The sequence below is a fragment of the Emys orbicularis genome, chromosome 4 (genome assembly GCF_028017835.1).
Source record: "Emys orbicularis isolate rEmyOrb1 chromosome 4, rEmyOrb1.hap1, whole genome shotgun sequence".
Classification (NCBI taxonomy): domain Eukaryota; kingdom Metazoa; phylum Chordata; order Testudines; family Emydidae; genus Emys; species Emys orbicularis.
Window position 1 is genome coordinate 88714841 of NC_088686.1, and position 17173 is coordinate 88732013.

Sequence of the window (17173 nt, forward strand, 5' to 3'; positions counted from 1 at the left end):
TAAATTAATCATTCATTTAGCTTATCCAGGGCCAAATCCAGAGGTGAGTCTAAGTAGGTGTAATTTACACACAAGTATTATAATTTATTATTAATGTTACAGTGGCTTTTAGGAACCTCAATCACTGTGCTAGTGCCTGACCACCGGGGAGTCTATATGTCAGACAAGAGCTAACATCTAAGAGGGAGAGGGAGGATAATTTAATTCACACTTTCTTTCATCTTCTCAAGAAGTATGTTGTTCTAGCTAAGGCCTAGCCTACATATGAAACTTTTACCAGTAAAACTTGTTCAGGTAGGGGTGTGATTTGATTTTTTAAATCAGTATAATTATACTGGAAAAAATCCTAGTGGATTTATGGATTTATACTGCTATATGGCTAAACAGATGTAGTTATACTGCTATAAAGGTGACTTATTCCTCTGCCTGTACAGAAATAGCTATATAGGTATTAAAGCACTTTTGTACAGCTATAGCTGCACCCACCTGCAGGGATTATGCTGCTTTGATTATGCTGGTATAGTTAAAGAAGTACAACTTTCTAGAGTAGGCAAGGATCTAGAGTCTCTTTAGATTCTCTTAAGGCTTTTTTTATCATTCATTTATTTATTATGTTTTATTTTTGTCACAGTGGCGACTAACCATTTGGAGCATCCAAATAGAGACTGACAAAATGCTAGTAGAAATAAGTAGGTTTTGAGGCAGAATTTGAAGATGAAAGGCTGTGGAGAAATGAGTCTCTCTCAGGCATGGGGTGCAGTGGATCTGTGTGAAAAGAATGCACAGTTGTGAGTGGGAGAAGGAGACTAAAGGAGCTGAAATCAAGTGAAACTGGTAAAGGATGGAGTGACTAAGAACAGTTAGAAATGAGAGGCAAGATCTAAGAAGGGCAGAGTGATCGAGAACATTGAAGATGAGGAGTGAATATGATAGGAAGCCAGTGGAGCAAGAATACTCTGATATCTGGGGTGGGTTTTTTTAGGTTGTTTGGGACTCCAGGATACCTCTTATATTCCATTATTTAGAATACTTTACTTTTGTGGTATCACCAAGCTTTCAACATACATTAAGATCTGCTGTGGGCCTTTCAGGAGCTTACCAGTGAGGCTGTTAGTCCTGCTGGCAGAAAAAAGTCCTAGGTCATTTAGACCGGAGGCTAACATGACTGTGGACAAGGGCAAGGTACAGCATATGTCTTAAAAACAACCCATACCCCTTTTTCATGTTCCACATAACAGGCAGCATCCATTTCTAGTGGCAGGGGTCAGAGAAGAGAAATTTTGGAGTTGGGAAGGGGAAGAGGAGTTGTGGGATGTGCTCCCCTTCAAAGTGTTTGCAGTTTAAGATGAAATTTGGCACAATGTGATCCCAAATAAGAAAGCAAATAGGTTTTGAGAGGAGTTTTTTAATGGCAGCATTTGATTCTGAAATTAAGCCCGGCAGGTAGAAAGATCCTGCATGGATTTCCAAAGATATTGCCTATTGTTGTGCTGGAACACTTTTTATTTATTTTGGTAAATAAATGTTACTGCCTCCCATTAGATAAGCACTAGAATCTCAAACAACTAGTGATGACGTTAACCCTGTCTAAGAAGGTTATTTTAAAATGCATGCAATTACCAATGGGTCATTTGAATTGTTTTGCCTGCAAGGTTATTCTGACAGGCTGCATATTTGTATTACACCTAGCAGCCTCAAAGATAGGGGTAAAAAACCCACATAATTTCATTAGGGCACCAGGCATCGAAAAAGGAAGATCTGGACAGTCTCTTTTTTTTTTTTTTTTTAATTGCTAATGTTTTTACAATATGGTGGGGCAGTCTGAGCAATCAGGTGGAAGACTCACCTCAGTGATTAGACTGGTGAAGGGAGTTGGTCTGCATATCAATATATACAGAGGGTCATATTCTGTGTCTGCTTACTTAGGTGCTTATGGGGTTAACACAGTGAAAATAATTAGTCCAATTCATCCCAAGGGAAAATAGACACAACTCCCTTTGCCGTAACAGGAGTTGCACCCACTTTACGTTAAAGATGAAGTTGGCTTGATATGACTCAAAACAGCAGAGAAACTGAACAGAGTACATCACTGTAAGCTGTGTATAATATATATTTGTGGCAATATGTCTCCACAGTGAAACTCTGAGAGGGGAAGTGGGTCCATTCACTGTAAAGATCCACATGGCCAAACCACATGTAGGAGAGGAGCAGCTGGCTACATGAGCTAATTTGCTCCCAAACCCAGCATTAGATACTATCATGTCTATTTGCGTTCCATAGCTCCACAACACATTGGGGCTGAGGATTCATTGGCTGGTCTACACTGGGGGGGGGGGGGGGGGAGATCGATCCAAGATACGCAACTTCAGCTATGCGAATAGCGTAGTTGAAGTCGAAGTATCTTGGATCGAATTACCTGGGGTCCAGACGGCGTGGGATCGATGGCCGCAGCTCCCCCGTCGACTGCGCTACCGCCGCTCGCTCTGGTGGAGTTCCGGAGTCGACGGTGAGCGCGTTCGGGGATCGATATATTGCGTCTTAATGAGACGCGATATATCGATCCCGGATAAATCGATTGCTACCCGCCGATACGGCGGGTAGTGAAGACATACCCAGACCACTGTATTTCAGCACATTTGCAGGTGAGGAAAAACTCTTTTAGAGTGAGTATTGCTTTTTTCAGCATACAAAAACCTAATGTTGTTTTAGCGCTAGAAATGTACCAGGGGTACATACTCAATATGTTAATTTATCTTGCTTTCTTTCATCTTGGAGCAGGCTTGATTTTTCAGGGTTTACTTCCGAATTCATTTGCCATCCCTATTGTACCTAAAATGGATTTCTCCCAACTTTTAACTGAATTGAATGTGTTTACCTGATGTACATTTAATAACTCAATAGTATTACAATTTATATATATTTAATTATTTTTATAGTAATAACATTTCTTTTCCCTTGACTCTCTAATTTTCTCCTGCCTCCCACCGCGCACCCCCCCTACCCCCATAGATGTTGATGTCAAGGAGGGCTGCACAAGAATAAGGTCATTCATAGTGATATTTTCTGGCATTTAAAAAAAATTAGGAATGATTAGACAGCAACTCTTCAACACTGAGGCTGATAGGGGACTGTCCTATGCTGATCACCCGGAAAATAGAGGGTCAGATCCTCTGCTAGTGTAAATTAAGGCAGCCCCATAGAGGTCAATGGATCTATGCTGATTTGCACCAGCCAGGCATCTGCCCCAGAGTAGTGCTTCTGTTTCCATTTTTATTATTAACATCACCTTTTTGAGTACATGAATCCTATTTTAGGGACAGAGGAACTATAAACCCTAAGTGGGCTGCTATATTGTACTGAGCATTGCACTAAGGAGCAATACCCTCGCTCTCCTTATGAAACCAAACTATACCCCATAATTCAGTGATCCTCATTGAAAACCTCTAGCCCAAATGTGTCTTTGTTATTGTAGAGAACTAGCTTATGCAGATGGAAGTTGGTGATATGTGAAGGATCATTATGCTGTGTCAAGTTTCATTTTAAAGACCATATGTAGACCTTTTTCAAAGGAAAACAAACTACTTCACCAGCCTAGAGAGAAACATAAATCATGTATTTTTTATCACCTCAAAAGACCACCAGAAGATGAGCTCTGATATTTCAAATACGACAAGCAATCTATACACATGAATCACAATGAGTTCTATTACACCCATGCTGATGCATACCACTGAGTGGTTTATGGATGCTACTCTAACAATGTTAAGTAAAAAAACCAAAGCTTTTTGTCGTGGATATCTAGTCCTACACAAGACTTTGCCAGAAATTGTGGGCTAAGTAAATGGCCCTAGCACTACTCCTCAGACTTTGTCCCAGTAAAATACTGTTGCCAACTTGTGACTTCTGATCACTACCCCCTGAAAAAGCAACACATTGATTAGGCTTAAAAGTACTACAAAGGCAGTGGAGAATATAAAGAACTGAAAGTTGTAGCCCAATTTTTTAATGGTTATTAATTATTTTTGATTTCCAATTAATTCTCATTTAAAGATCTGGGGGATTGTGGAGTTCTAGTCTCTGAATTAGGCACAACAGAACCAAGGTTATTAAGTTCAGTATCTGGTTGGGAACCTCATTGCACAATGAAGCAGAGTTTTAACAACTTTTATTAACACAGTTAGTAAAGACACAAAAGCTCCAAACCTCATAAAAAGATAGCAAAAATGCAGCATTAAGGTGATGTCTCATACCATTCCTCATGTATGTACTCATATACTTACATACTCACACCCTTCTTTGGTGATCTGGTGCCAAGAGACTAAGAAACTGCTCTGTCCTTGGCATGCCAAATGATGGTCCAGGTCCAAATCAGTTGATGACAACTTCCTGGTACAAGTGCTGGAGGAACCAACTAGGAGCCATGCTCCTCTTGACCTGCTGCTTACAAACAGAACAGGGAAGAAATGGTAGGGGAAGTAGAAGTGGGTGGCAACCTGGGCAGCAGTGACCATGAGATGGTTGACTTCAGGATCCTGACAAAAGGAAGAAAGCAGAGTAGCAAAATACGGACCCTGGACTTCAGAAAACAGACCTAGACTCCTTTAGGGAACTGATGGGCAGGATCCCCTGGGAGGCTAATATGAGGGGGCAAGGAGTCCAGGAGGGTATTTTAAAGAAGCCTTATTGAGGGCACAGGAACAAACCATCCCCATGTGCAGAAAGAATAGCAAATATGGCAGGTGACTAGCTTGGCTTAACAGTGAAATCTTTGGTGAGCTTAAACTCAAAAAGGAAGCTTACAAGAAGTGGAAATTTGGACAGATGACAAGGGAGGAATATAAAAATATTGCTAGAGCATGCAGGGGTGTAATCAGGAAGACCAAGGTACAATTGGAGTTGCAGCTAGCAAGGGATGTGCAGGGTAACAAGAAGGGTTTCTACAGGTATGTTAGCAACAAGAAGGTCAGGGAAAGTGTGGGACCCTTACTGAATGGGGGAGGCAACATAGTGACAGATGATGTGGAAAAAGCTGACGTACTCAATGCTTTTTTTGCCTCGGTCTTCACAGACAAGGTCAGCTACCAGACTGCTGCACTGGGCAACACAGTATGGGGAGGAGTTGAGCAGCTCTCAGTGGTGAAAGAACAGGTTAAGGACTATTTAGAAAAGCTGGACATGCACAAGTCCATGGGTCCAGATCTAATGCATCCAAGGGTGCTGAGGGAGTTGGCTGATGTGATTGCAGAGCCATTGGCCATTATCTTTGAAAATTTGTGGTGATCGGGAGAGGTCCCGGACGATTGGAAAAAGGCAAATATAGTGCCCATATTTAAAAAAGGGAAGAAAGAACCCCGGGAACTACAGACCGATCAGCCTCACTTCAGTCCCTGGCAAAATCATAGAACAGGTCCTCAAGGAATCCATTTTGAAGCACTTGGAGGAGAGGAAGGTGATCAGGAACAGTCAACACGGATTCACCAAGGGCAGGTCATGCCTGACCAACCTGATTGCCTTCTATGATGAGATAACTGCTCTGTGGATATGGGGAAAGCTGTGGATGTGATATATCTTGACTTTTGATACAGTCTCCCACAGTATTCTTGCCAGCAAGTTAAAGAAGTATGGATTGTACGAATGGACTATAAGGTGGATAGAAAGCTGGCTAGATTGTCGGGCTCAATGGGTAGTGCTCAACGGCTCAATGTCTAGTTGGCAGCCGGTATCAAGCGGAGTGCCCCAGGGGTCGGTCTTGTTCAACATCTTTATTAATGATCTGGATGATGGGATTAATTGCACCCTCAGCAAGTTCGCAGATGACACTAAGATGGGGGAGAGAGGTAGAGAGGTTACCTAGGGAGGTGGTGGAATCTCCATCCTTCGAGGTTGTTAAGGCCTGGCTTGACAAAGCCCTGGCTGGGTGTTGGTCCTGCTTTGAGCAGGGGATTGGAGTAGATGACCTCCTGAGGTCTCTTCCAACCCTAATATTCTATGATTCTATGATCCCATGCCCCACTCCCCCATCTTAAATGGTGGTCTGGCCTATTATAGGGCCTAGAGCCTATCATGAATATTAATTTAAAATGCCTATCCTCCCTTGTCCATATCTAACTTCCTCACCCGAATAATGTTGGAGTTTCTCTTTCCTATAGATTAGTATATTAATAATGTCAACTAATTATCATATACACCTCTACCCCGATATAACGCGACCCGATATAAAACGAATTCGGATATAAAACGGTAAACCAGCTCTCGGGGGGGGGGGGGGGGGCTGTGCACTCCGGCGGATCAAAGCAAGTTCGATATAACACGGTTTCACCTATAACGCAGTAAGATTCTTTGACTCCCGAGGACAGCGTTATATCGGGGTAGAGGTGTACATCAGTTTGTTGCCAAGGCAAGTTCATGGTTAAGCATTTGCCAACATTTTATCCTAAAATATCCAAGCTTAGCATCAGTTCAGTGTTCTTGTGATTACTTGGTATCATTATGCATAAACTCCCGACTTAAGCTATTCCCTGTTCCCCAAGACTCAGGATAACTGTTGGGCCATTTACCTGGGCAGAAGTTCAGTGGTCTCAAAGTTTTATGCTAACTGCTTAGTTAGTGTCTTATGAGATACAGGCCTGACTAAAATAAAATGCTAAAGCTAGTTTTGTGGGCTACAAGGGGCAATATGGAATATAAGAGAAAAAGGCACAAAACGTGATTGAGGATGGGCCTATGTGAGTGGCAAAAGAGGGGAGAGGGCTTCATCTCACTCCTTACACCTCTTTTGCCAGGCGCAGACTCGGACGAAGTCTTTTCACTACCTGAACATAAGGACTGCTGCTGCAAACTAGTAATCAAATCGACTTTTGAAGTTCTTAGTCTCCTTTATGAGTTTTAACAGGATCAATGTGCCACATAGATATTTTTCTCGGGGGTTGTAAATTTCCTTTTAACCACTGGTAACCTGGAAGCAGCCTTATTTATTTATTTATTGGGGGGGGGGATTGTTAGCATTTTTCTTATAGTGAATCAAAATGCCAATTAATTTCTCCATCTTCAACATTTTCCAATACCCCCATTTTTATTTTTTTGGGTCATTGTCCAAAGACTTCCTTAATGAAGCTAGAGACAAGTGTGGGGTAATTTTCAGGTGAATTGGTTTCTGTTTTGATGTTCTTGTGTTTTTTCAGGCATCTTTCTCTTCCCTCTTATGCCAGAAAATTAGTAGACATGCAAGAGCAAAATCCCTCAAAGCTAAGCCAAAAGCCTGTTAAAAAGAGGCAGCAAGTGTAGCAATGTATGTCCCAGGTGGCCCTAGCATGCACTGATGTGATAAGTAGACATGGGGGGATTTTTCTTGGCATTTGCCTTTTGTATCCTGCTGCTTTTGACATTTTTATACATTTTATCAAGAGGCTCAGCATCAGAAACAACAAGAATGAGGATAGCGGGCTAGCTCAAGGTTTTTTTAAGGGGATGTGGAGTCCTTTGCTTCCAGGCCATCATTTCAAATTCAGCCCAGGTTGGTAGTGATCAAAAGTCAGTACCAACTAACAGCTGTTTGGTGGCCAGTATGAAATGATTTAGTTAGTGGTCCCAGTCTAGTTCCTCGTGGACAGCTGTCCAATAGCATAGAAACCATGAGCACAATTGGCATGTTTGTTGAAACTCACAGCACAAAGCCTAGGGACTGTATCAGCATGGAAACAGAACTGCTTTCTCACCCTTACAGGTTCCTTCAGACCAGAGTTGTGGCATGTGGTAGGAGGGCTCTGGGGAAGCATGCAGTGTTGCTGTCTGATCTGTACCTATACAGTGGAGATAAAGAGACTTCAGTCTCCAGTGCTGCTGTCAATTCAGTTTCTTGAGCATGGACATTCAATAAAATAACTTGTAAGGAGAATGTAATAAGAAAAAATGGGTCTGAGTCTCCTTTCACTTATTCTGACATACATAAATCAAGAGTAAATCTTCTGAAGTCAATAGAGTTGCTTCATAGAAAACTGGTGTCAGTGAGAGAAAAATCAGTCCCAATCAGAAAAAAGCCATTGTTCAGTCCTGAAGTAGAAGTACCTTACATTTTGGGGGAAAAGATTGCCTCTAAGTGAGCTCTACAATATTTAGTTAATGGCAGTTTTAGTCCCCCTTCTCCAGCAACAAAAATTGTATTGAGTTGTGGCCTTGCAAGAGGTACTGTGATCCACTAATAACAAATAGAGTTGTAGGGCCAGGTCCTTGGCCCTGCTAAATCTGCTTTGTCCCACTGGGATGATGCAAAGCAGATAAAAAGCTGGTTTAAGTGGCCATGTGAGATTCCTAGTTGTGTAGGAGGATTCTTCAGTGGCACAGCGCTGAAGTAACTGGCCCAGTTCTACCTACCTTCTTGTAGTCCACAGCGTAGGGCTGTGTCAGGGGAATGGAGACATGACCTGAAGTGCTGTTGTGTTATAGTGATCCTAGGCTCCCGGAAGGGCCCCTTGGTAGCTGTTACAGCTTGTGCAAATTAGGAACTTGCAAAATCAGAACACCTTTTTGCTACATAACAATATTTCATATCTGTCCAGCACTACTCCTGACTGATACTCTGTGAGACTTGGTTCACAAAGTATCATTTTATGTGGAGCTACTGCGTCTTCATATTCTAGCTTCTTTATGGGGGCAGAACTAAAGTTGTCTGGGTGTATTGTTTGGGAAGCAGTACCTGAACTATTCATCTCCTGGTTCTTTTTAGTTTGTGATTATTTTTGTTGTAATGCTAACATTGTCTAAGAAAATATGGGGAAGGACCTTAATTCAGTATTTCCTGGTTTTCCAGCAGTTAAATTTAGGGTTTGGAAGTGTACAGCAGAGAGACATTATTGTGTTTCAGCAGCCTTAACTCCACCTTAAGAAAGCTTTTGCTACTAAATTTATGCTAGTATTAGAATTTAAGACGTTGCTTTTTTGAGGTTCTTCTGGGGCTTGTAATTGGAATTTCTCTTCTCTTATTTCAGAATTGAGTCACTGTGAGCATTTAACTGTGCAATTGACTGGTTCTTTCCCCCCCCTCAGATATTGATGAGTGCGCTGCGAAGATGCATTATTGTCATGCCAATACAGTGTGTGTTAACCTGCCTGGATCATATCGTTGTGACTGTGTCCCCGGATACATCCGTGTGGATGATTTTTCATGTACAGGTGAGCTTTTTAAGTCTTTGTAAGAGCACCATGGTACTCTATTTCTTGTGTACTGACCAATTCGCTAACAAATCACCCCTCTGGAATACAAATTATAGTTGGCCCTGAGCAGGTATGTAAGTGGGTGAGAATGCGCAAGGAGCCTTCCTTCCTTTGCACACTTTTAGGGGACAGATACAGAATGACCCAAAGAGCTCAGGCACTGTTCATGGTTAACACCATCAGTTTAGGTGGTCTACCTGGGAGGAATGATGGTGGCAGTATGGCATCTGTCCATCTTACTTCTGCATTGCATGTCCAATGGAACTGACTGAGTGTAGGGGAAGCTCATAATTCATCCAGTTTCTAGCCTTGAAGGGTACCATGATGTTACTCCACACACCCATCGCTTCACTACAGGGCCGGCTCTAGGCACCAGCAAAACAAGCTGGTGCTTGGGGCGGCACATTTTTAGGGGCAGCACGGCCGGCGCCAGAATGCCGCCCCTAAAAATGTGCCCCGGCCGCCCTAGCTCACCTCCGCTGCCGCTCGCGTGCCGCTGCTCCCCCTCCGGCCCAGGCTCTCAAACCTGGGAGGGAGGGGGAGATCCCGAGCGGCCGCGGCGGCGAAACAGCCGTTTCGCGCGCCGCTGCTCCCCCTCCCTCCCAGGCTTGGGAGCCTGGGAGGGAGGGGGAGAAGCGGCGCCCGCGCCGCGGCCACTCGGAGTCTCCCCCTCCCTCCCAGGCTCTCAAACTTGGGAGGGAGGGGGAGATCCCGAGTGGCCGCTGCTCCCCCTCCCTCCCTCCCACCCAGACTTGAGAGCCTGGGAGGGAGGGGGAGAAGCGGCGCCCGCGCCACGGCCACTCGGAGTCTCCTCCTCCCTCCCAGGCTCTCAAACCTCGGAGGGAGGGGGAGACTCCGAGTGGCCGCGGCGCGGGCGCCGCTTCTCCCCCTCCCTCACTCCCTCCTAGGCTTGAGAGCCTGGGGGGAGGAGGCAGGGCTGGGGATTTGGGGAAGGGGCGGAGTTGAGGCGGGGCCGGGGGTGGGGTAATTAAAAAACGGGGGGGGGGGGGGGGAATTGTTTTTGCTTTGGGCGGCAAAAATCCTAGAGCCGGCCCTGCTTCACTAAGGCTGAGAATTATCCATCCCATGCTTCAGACCAGTGCAATGTTTTTTGTGGTGGGGAGAGGATAGGGTATTCCACATGTTTCTGAGGGGAAGAAGGAAATGTTTCTCTAGCAGTTCTTTGGAGTTGCTCAATGGTTTGAAACACCAGAAATAGTCATGGAGGAGATGAATTAATGAACAGAGTCAAGGAGCAGTGGTCAAAGATGTGAAGCTGTAGGTGAATTGTATAGGTCATACCAGACGAATACTGATTAAACCTTTATTCCACACCACACAATCCTGTATTCTGTAGAGGCTACGTTTGCTGCAGATAAACTAATCAAAAATGTTAGAGAGTTTGACAGTTTTACTGAGATTAAATTTTGTATCCTTCTGCTGTAAAGCCAGTGGCCTTAGTTGCCATGAGTCCAACACTACAGGGCTCAAAGGAAGAAGAAAATTATAATCACTATAACAAATAAAATGACCTAAAATCGTTTTACTATACATAAAAATATCATGACTTTACAATCTGATATCTCAGATATTCTGGGACAGAAAGATATAATTATATCAGTTTACCACATAGATACCATCCTAGATGTAGTGATATTTGTGTCCATATCTGTATAATGCCCTTAAGTATTTGTTTGTCTGACTGTCTGGAACAAGTTAGTGTTAATGCTGGGAGTTCATATTTCTACTGTTTCTAGGTCTATGACGCAGATTACTCAAGGGTAGAGAACAAATACAATAGTTTTATACATTGAAGTAGATAAATTTTTAATAACTGTCAGCAAAATCAGTCCTTAAAAGTCTTAGGGGATCTTGGATGACTCTTTATTTCCATGTACACATCTGAAGGAGGTTTCACTGACTATCAGAAAAACTATTTCTCCAGAATGTGAGAGTCTCTTCAAGTGCTCTGTCCTATCCATACCTGAAATAACCTCTTTCAATGAGAGCCCTCAATCAAGGCTGTGTTCAGAACTATTTTGGTGTGTCACAGCCTCATATGGTAGGGGCAGCATCAGACATATTTACTGAAATAGAAATAAGAAAACTTGACACAACCCCAGGTTTTGATATTATATTGGGCAGTCTATTCTCTCAAGTAGAAAGATGGCCAAGAAATGTTCAATATGAGAGTGATTATTTCAGGGTAGAAATCATGCTATAATGTACACATTATCCTTAGGGAAAGTCATAGACACTATCTATTTCATGATGACAGCACGTCTTATCATTATATCTAGCACCAGGTAGCTTATAGAAGCTTTAGAAAAGTCCTCCTCACTTCTTGACAATTTACATTCAACAGACATTTTTTTTCAGACAGTTGTGTGTCTCTAAAGCCCTTTCTCTGCCTTGTAAGTAAGCCCTGAGTTCTCATTGATCTTTTACAAACTATTATGCAGGAAAAATGTCAGCCATTGAATTTTGTAGGGTGCTTTCTTCTGACCCCTTGTACACCAAATAGGGTAATCATTTTTATAATGACGGTAAACCTTTTTGATAGTCTGACACTAGCTTTCTAATTCCCTAATAATCCTTTCATTCCAGCAAGACAGTGTCATTAGACATGGAAATGATTTAAAACAGAGTATTTGTGATTTACAACAAAAGTGTGGAGTAATAAGACAAGTGCTTGACAGTAATGGGTGAACAATCATTTGCTGCATAGACACACACAAATCTCTGTAAAAGTAAGAAATAATGGAATGAGTGAGAACAAATATTCCATGCAGTTTTCATTACCTTGCTAAAACCATTTATTTTTTGTCATCACGAGTAGGAATACTGAAAGGGAGCATGCATTCCACATAGTTTAGGAGAAGCTTGGTTGAACTGGTAGTTCATAATTAGAAATAATAGCGAGTTAAAATGACAAATGTATTTAAATTAAGTAATTGCGCAATGGAAGAAATATTCCTTTCTTCGTATTTGCCTTATATGAATGTAGCTTAGAAAATAAATGTAGCAAATACTTAGCTTATGCCTCCAGACATCAGTTGCTGCTACTGATGTCTTTACAAGCAACATTGAATGCAGCAATTACTCAGCTATCTAATGTATTCCTAGTTACTGAGTCAAAGCAAATGGGAAGCTCTGGTTTTGGTGAATTATGTATTTTGGAACCAATCCTGAGAGCCTTGCTTATGTGAGTATTCGGATTTCTTCAATGGTACCACTTATGTGTAAGGCAAGCAAGCAAGCGTGGTCTCTTTAGACCCAGAGACTTATCAATATAAACCTTCCTGGGTTTCATATTTTATTTTCCAAGATATGGGAACAGTGCTGAGTTTATTTTATATAATACTGAGCTAAAAGCAGAAGTTCTAGTGCATAGAGTAAGTAGCATCCTTCTTCTGGAATAACTGGCAAAGGGCCCAATTGTGCAAAGTACCGTGAGCTTTCAACTGCTACTGAAGTTATTGGGCCAGATTCGGTGAAGTCCAGAGGACCATCAATTCCCATTGATATCAATGGGAGTTGAAGGCACTGACTACCTCAGAGGAAGTGCTCAGAACATCACAAGATGTACATTAACGATTAAGGCATGAAGCTGTATATTTAAAATGATAAACTGAATGCAAGTGATGATTATCTCAAACTCTGCATTCAGTTTTAAAATGATATAATGTAGATTGGAGTCACTAAACAGCCTTAGCTCGCATATAAGCACCAGAGCTGGTGTGATGGGGTTCGCCCCAGGGTATTTTCTCATCATTCTGTTCAGTCCTGTGATGCTCTTGACCTACATTCATCAGCAAAGGTATGTTAATATTTTGTAGTCTCCTATTCCTGGAGCTGTGAGTTGTGTATGTTAATTAAGCCTTTCCATGAAAGACCGCTTTATTAACAAAAGTTATTCCTCAATAAGAAGCTTCTTGCAATCTTACTTCATTATATTCACATGTTGGTTAACTACTGTAAGTTAAATCGTGTCCCAGCCCACTCAGTAAGTGGGAGCAAAAATACTTCTTTGTGTCTTCAATTACTGGAATCTACTGACTAGAGAAATCTACTTCCAAAAGTGGCACCATAGTGTGAGATTTACAGTCCATCTGTACCATTTGCCAGTTAGTGCTTGCTGTTGACCACAGCATACTAACCTGCTGGCTGATAGAGATAACCATGCCATCTAATAGGTAAGCCAGGCCATCTCGAGAAAACAGGTGGATGCAATAGCTGCCTTTTCCTAGCCATATATTTACTTTTGTGAAAAGATTCTGCCCTGTTGCTTATATTGGAAAAGAAGTCCAAAAGAAGCCCCTGTGATCTTTCTTGCTCTAATACACTGGCACAGGAGTTATTCCCAAATATATACTACTCTTTTCTTTCCTAAAGTGTTGTTATAAATCTTGTATTTTCATTTTTGAAGGGTTGCATCTATCCTTTGAGATTTTAGATCTTATCATATAAGCGACTTTCTCTGTATCATTCTGTGCCACAATATATTGCTTCTAACCTGCCTTCTTCCATTGCATCAGCTGAATGAATCAACTGTTTTGAAGTCTTCAAATTCTAATATCTAAATATATAATATTTATATGTAGAGCATGCAGGGTGAAGTCTGGCCTAGCACATATTAACACAATACGGGCCTCTGTTATGCAAGAGATCAAACTTATTATCATAATAGTCCCTTTTGGCGATAAAAATCTATGACTATCAGAGAAAAGGTAAACCTAGATTTGACAAAGGATTCCTCAGGGCGGGAGGAAAATCTGAAATCTTCATAAAGTCATGGTTTATGGATTATTGTAATGTAATCTAATGTGGAGTCTTTACAAACCTGATCCAGGCAAAACTCCCACTGCAGCCAGTGTAGTTGCACCTAAATGAAAGCTGTACAAAGGCCTCAAGATTTGGCCCTGTGAATATAGCAAGCATCAAAACCATTGCAAAACTGGCAGTTTTAAGTTTGAAAAGCGAGTTTTGTATTTGTACCTGGGCCGACTTAGCACGTAGATACCATAGTGATGGGTGCTATAGACTTGCTGATAATTTAGATAGACAGAATAAACTTTCGGATTTCATTCCTGCTTAGTGAATGTTATATAATTGTAGTGTTTGACTGAGATCATCGCAGCTTATACTGTTACCACATCACTTAGCTCAGAATTGCCTGTCAGTCTTTGTTTTGGTTTGTATTGTTTGTATTATTTCTTTTTTTCTTTAGCTTTGCAGAAGCGATGAATCATAAACAAATTACATATTTCCAAGAAGCAAACTCTTGTGTACTGTAACGCGACTGTTATTTTCAAAATATATCATTTACCCTAGTGTTTTTTCCTCTTGTGAAAAAAATGACCTTTGATAGAAACACACTGTTTAAAAAATAGCCTTACGATTTAAATGTTACTTAAGTTGCAATTTGAGGTATAGTGTGGTGAGACAATAGCAGATGACAGAACCTAATGACTTTTGTGGGTTATACTTAAGCCCTTTCCTATTTATTCTCTGTGGTATTTGGAGTAATATGTAATTTTGAATCTAATGCTTTATCCAAAGGGATCACAGTGCCTCCTGTATTACTTGATGTTGACAATAAGCAGAATGGGAGTAAAGCACAGAAGTACCTGGAATTCTGAAAAAGCTGGGCTTTGAGGGAACAAAAACTCCAGAATAGTATCTCAAAATTACAGGAATTTGATCCTATAATTTGAGAAAAAGTTGGAGAAATTGTTTGCACTTGCAATAATCAGTGTCTTTACAACATGGCTGTTGTACTTTTCCTGTCAGAGCCCTGAAGTGTTGTATTTGACCCAGTAATAATAAATAATAATAATAATAATAATACAGCAGCTTTCACAAAGGTGAAGCGGCAGTCTGAAAGGGCAGACAACCAGCCGGTTAACCAGAATCAGAGTGTTGTTGAATAGGTCTCGAATGGACATTTTCAAATCCAGGCAACAAATAGATACTACAGCCATTCTTGCAAGGAAAACACTATCACTGAAATCTTTTCCACTAAACCCATTACCTCCCCAGCTTGGTGAATTAAATAACCATTCAAAGAGGAAGCATGAACATTTTAGGTGTAAAGGCACAGATTTGCAAAGGTCTGAACAGTGTGTGGTGCATTTGCATAAACCAACACATATCATAACTAAAAATGTGGTTGTCTAGAATGAAAGAATTGAGAGAAACGAAATGACATGTACTGAATGAAGGCCTAAAATTTGGGCCAGTGAGCAAACAAAAATGTTCACCGGTTGAAAAGCTTCCAAAAATATTTAGAGGGGATGTTTAAAACATTCGCCCTTGGTGATATATTGAAATTTGTTTCTTGTGGATAAAAATATTATTTGGCACTTATCTAGTGCTTTATAATTTCCAAAGAGTATCCAATTATTAACTAAGTAATCCCAACTACAGCGCAGAAAGATTATTACAGAACTATTTTTCCCATTTATAGACTGGGAAATAGACCCAGCTCCAATTTATTTATTATAAATGTGTATTGTGTTAGTGACTAGAGGTCTCAAACAAATCAGGGTCCCACTGTACTCATGGGAATGACTATCACGGCCTCAAAGATTTTAAAATTATTCTCCCATCTGGAAAAACGCATAGAATATGTTTAGTATGGAGGAAATATCATAAAGGATATCAAAAACTGTATAGTACCCCAGTGTATTGGGACCCCGAGGACAGAATTTGCTCTCTTGTTGTCCCTCCCCAAGCTCTCTTTAGGGTTGTATAGCTATGCACCTCCCCTTTCTCAGGGATGTGTCTTAAAAGTCCTATTTAGTCCTAAATGCTTTTGGAAGCTGATGAGACAAGGTGGGTGAGATAATATCTTTTACTGGACCAACTTCTGTTGGTGAGAGAGACAAGCTTTTGAGCTATACAGACTCTTCCTCAGGTCACTGGTCTCAGGCCACTCTTTCTTCCTTAACCAGAACTGAAGTCTAAGAAGTTTCAGTGTAAATTTATGTAAGGGTTATTGTTAACACAGAATATGTGAAATTTAATGTCTAATATACAGCATGAGATTAAACATCTAATCCCACATGCTGAATTTTCAACTTTGAAAACTAGTCCCTGAGCATCCTGAATGGAAATACGTACCCTGTTTTTAAATAATTACACAAACAACTCTCTGACTGTGACTTCATTGCCTTCCTAATACATGTAACACAAACATTAGTTTCCTGGTCTCTTTCCTTCTGGAGATCCCTGTATCAGGTGTTGGAGCGAAGGACAACACTTTGTTTCTGGTGCTAAACGGTACAATATTTTGGTTTACAGTCACGTTGGCACTTTTTCTTACAACTGTGAAGAAAAATGTGAGTTCATTCCTGGAACCTTTAAAATGCAGCTACATTTGTTTGAATCCCTAAATTGGTTGTTGGTTAAATTTAGCAACATGAAATCTGTATGCTGATGGGCATTGCCATCACCAGCGAGCATTCATCTGCTCGGTAGGGCAAGTCAACATAAGACAGAGGCAATTTAGAATAAATCCAGCCAAATGAAAAAGGAGGAACCATAAATAAAATCACTTCAAATGGCTTAATCCGAAGCCCATTAGCTCAATGGAAGTCTTTCCATTGCCTTCATTTGGCTTTTTATCAGGCCTTAGTAGTAAACATGTGCCCAAGCTCTATTTATGACTATACTAAGAAGAAGAATTTGTTTGTATTTCCAGATCACTTTTTTTCTAAGGCCTGGAAAGTGGTGGACTAACATTAATTAATTATGCTTGTCAGCACGCCTTTGAGGCCAATAAATATTTTAATCTCCAATTTACAGAGGGGAAGTTGAGGCACAGAAAAACTGAGCAACTTGCTTATAGTCGTACTGAGGCAGGGATGGCATTGGAGACTCCATTTAATCAAACCATAAAAATTAGAGGTGGAAAAGACCTAGAAGTATGTTTACAAGAATTGAATCAACAATGAGATTT

The 17173-nt window shown here is 41.1% G+C and overlaps 1 protein-coding gene across 3 annotated transcripts in view; it reads left to right on the top strand.

Annotated features, from left to right (window-relative positions):
• NELL1 (neural EGFL like 1) overlaps positions 1-17173 on the top strand; it is a 445942-nt gene that overhangs the window by 191873 nt on the left and 236896 nt on the right. For all 3 annotated transcript variants that reach the window (XM_065402716.1, XM_065402717.1, XM_065402718.1), the window contains one exon: positions 9043-9168. In XM_065402716.1, coding sequence (XP_065258788.1) covers positions 9043-9168 — 126 coding nt within the window. The remainder of the gene's footprint in view (positions 1-9042; positions 9169-17173) is intronic.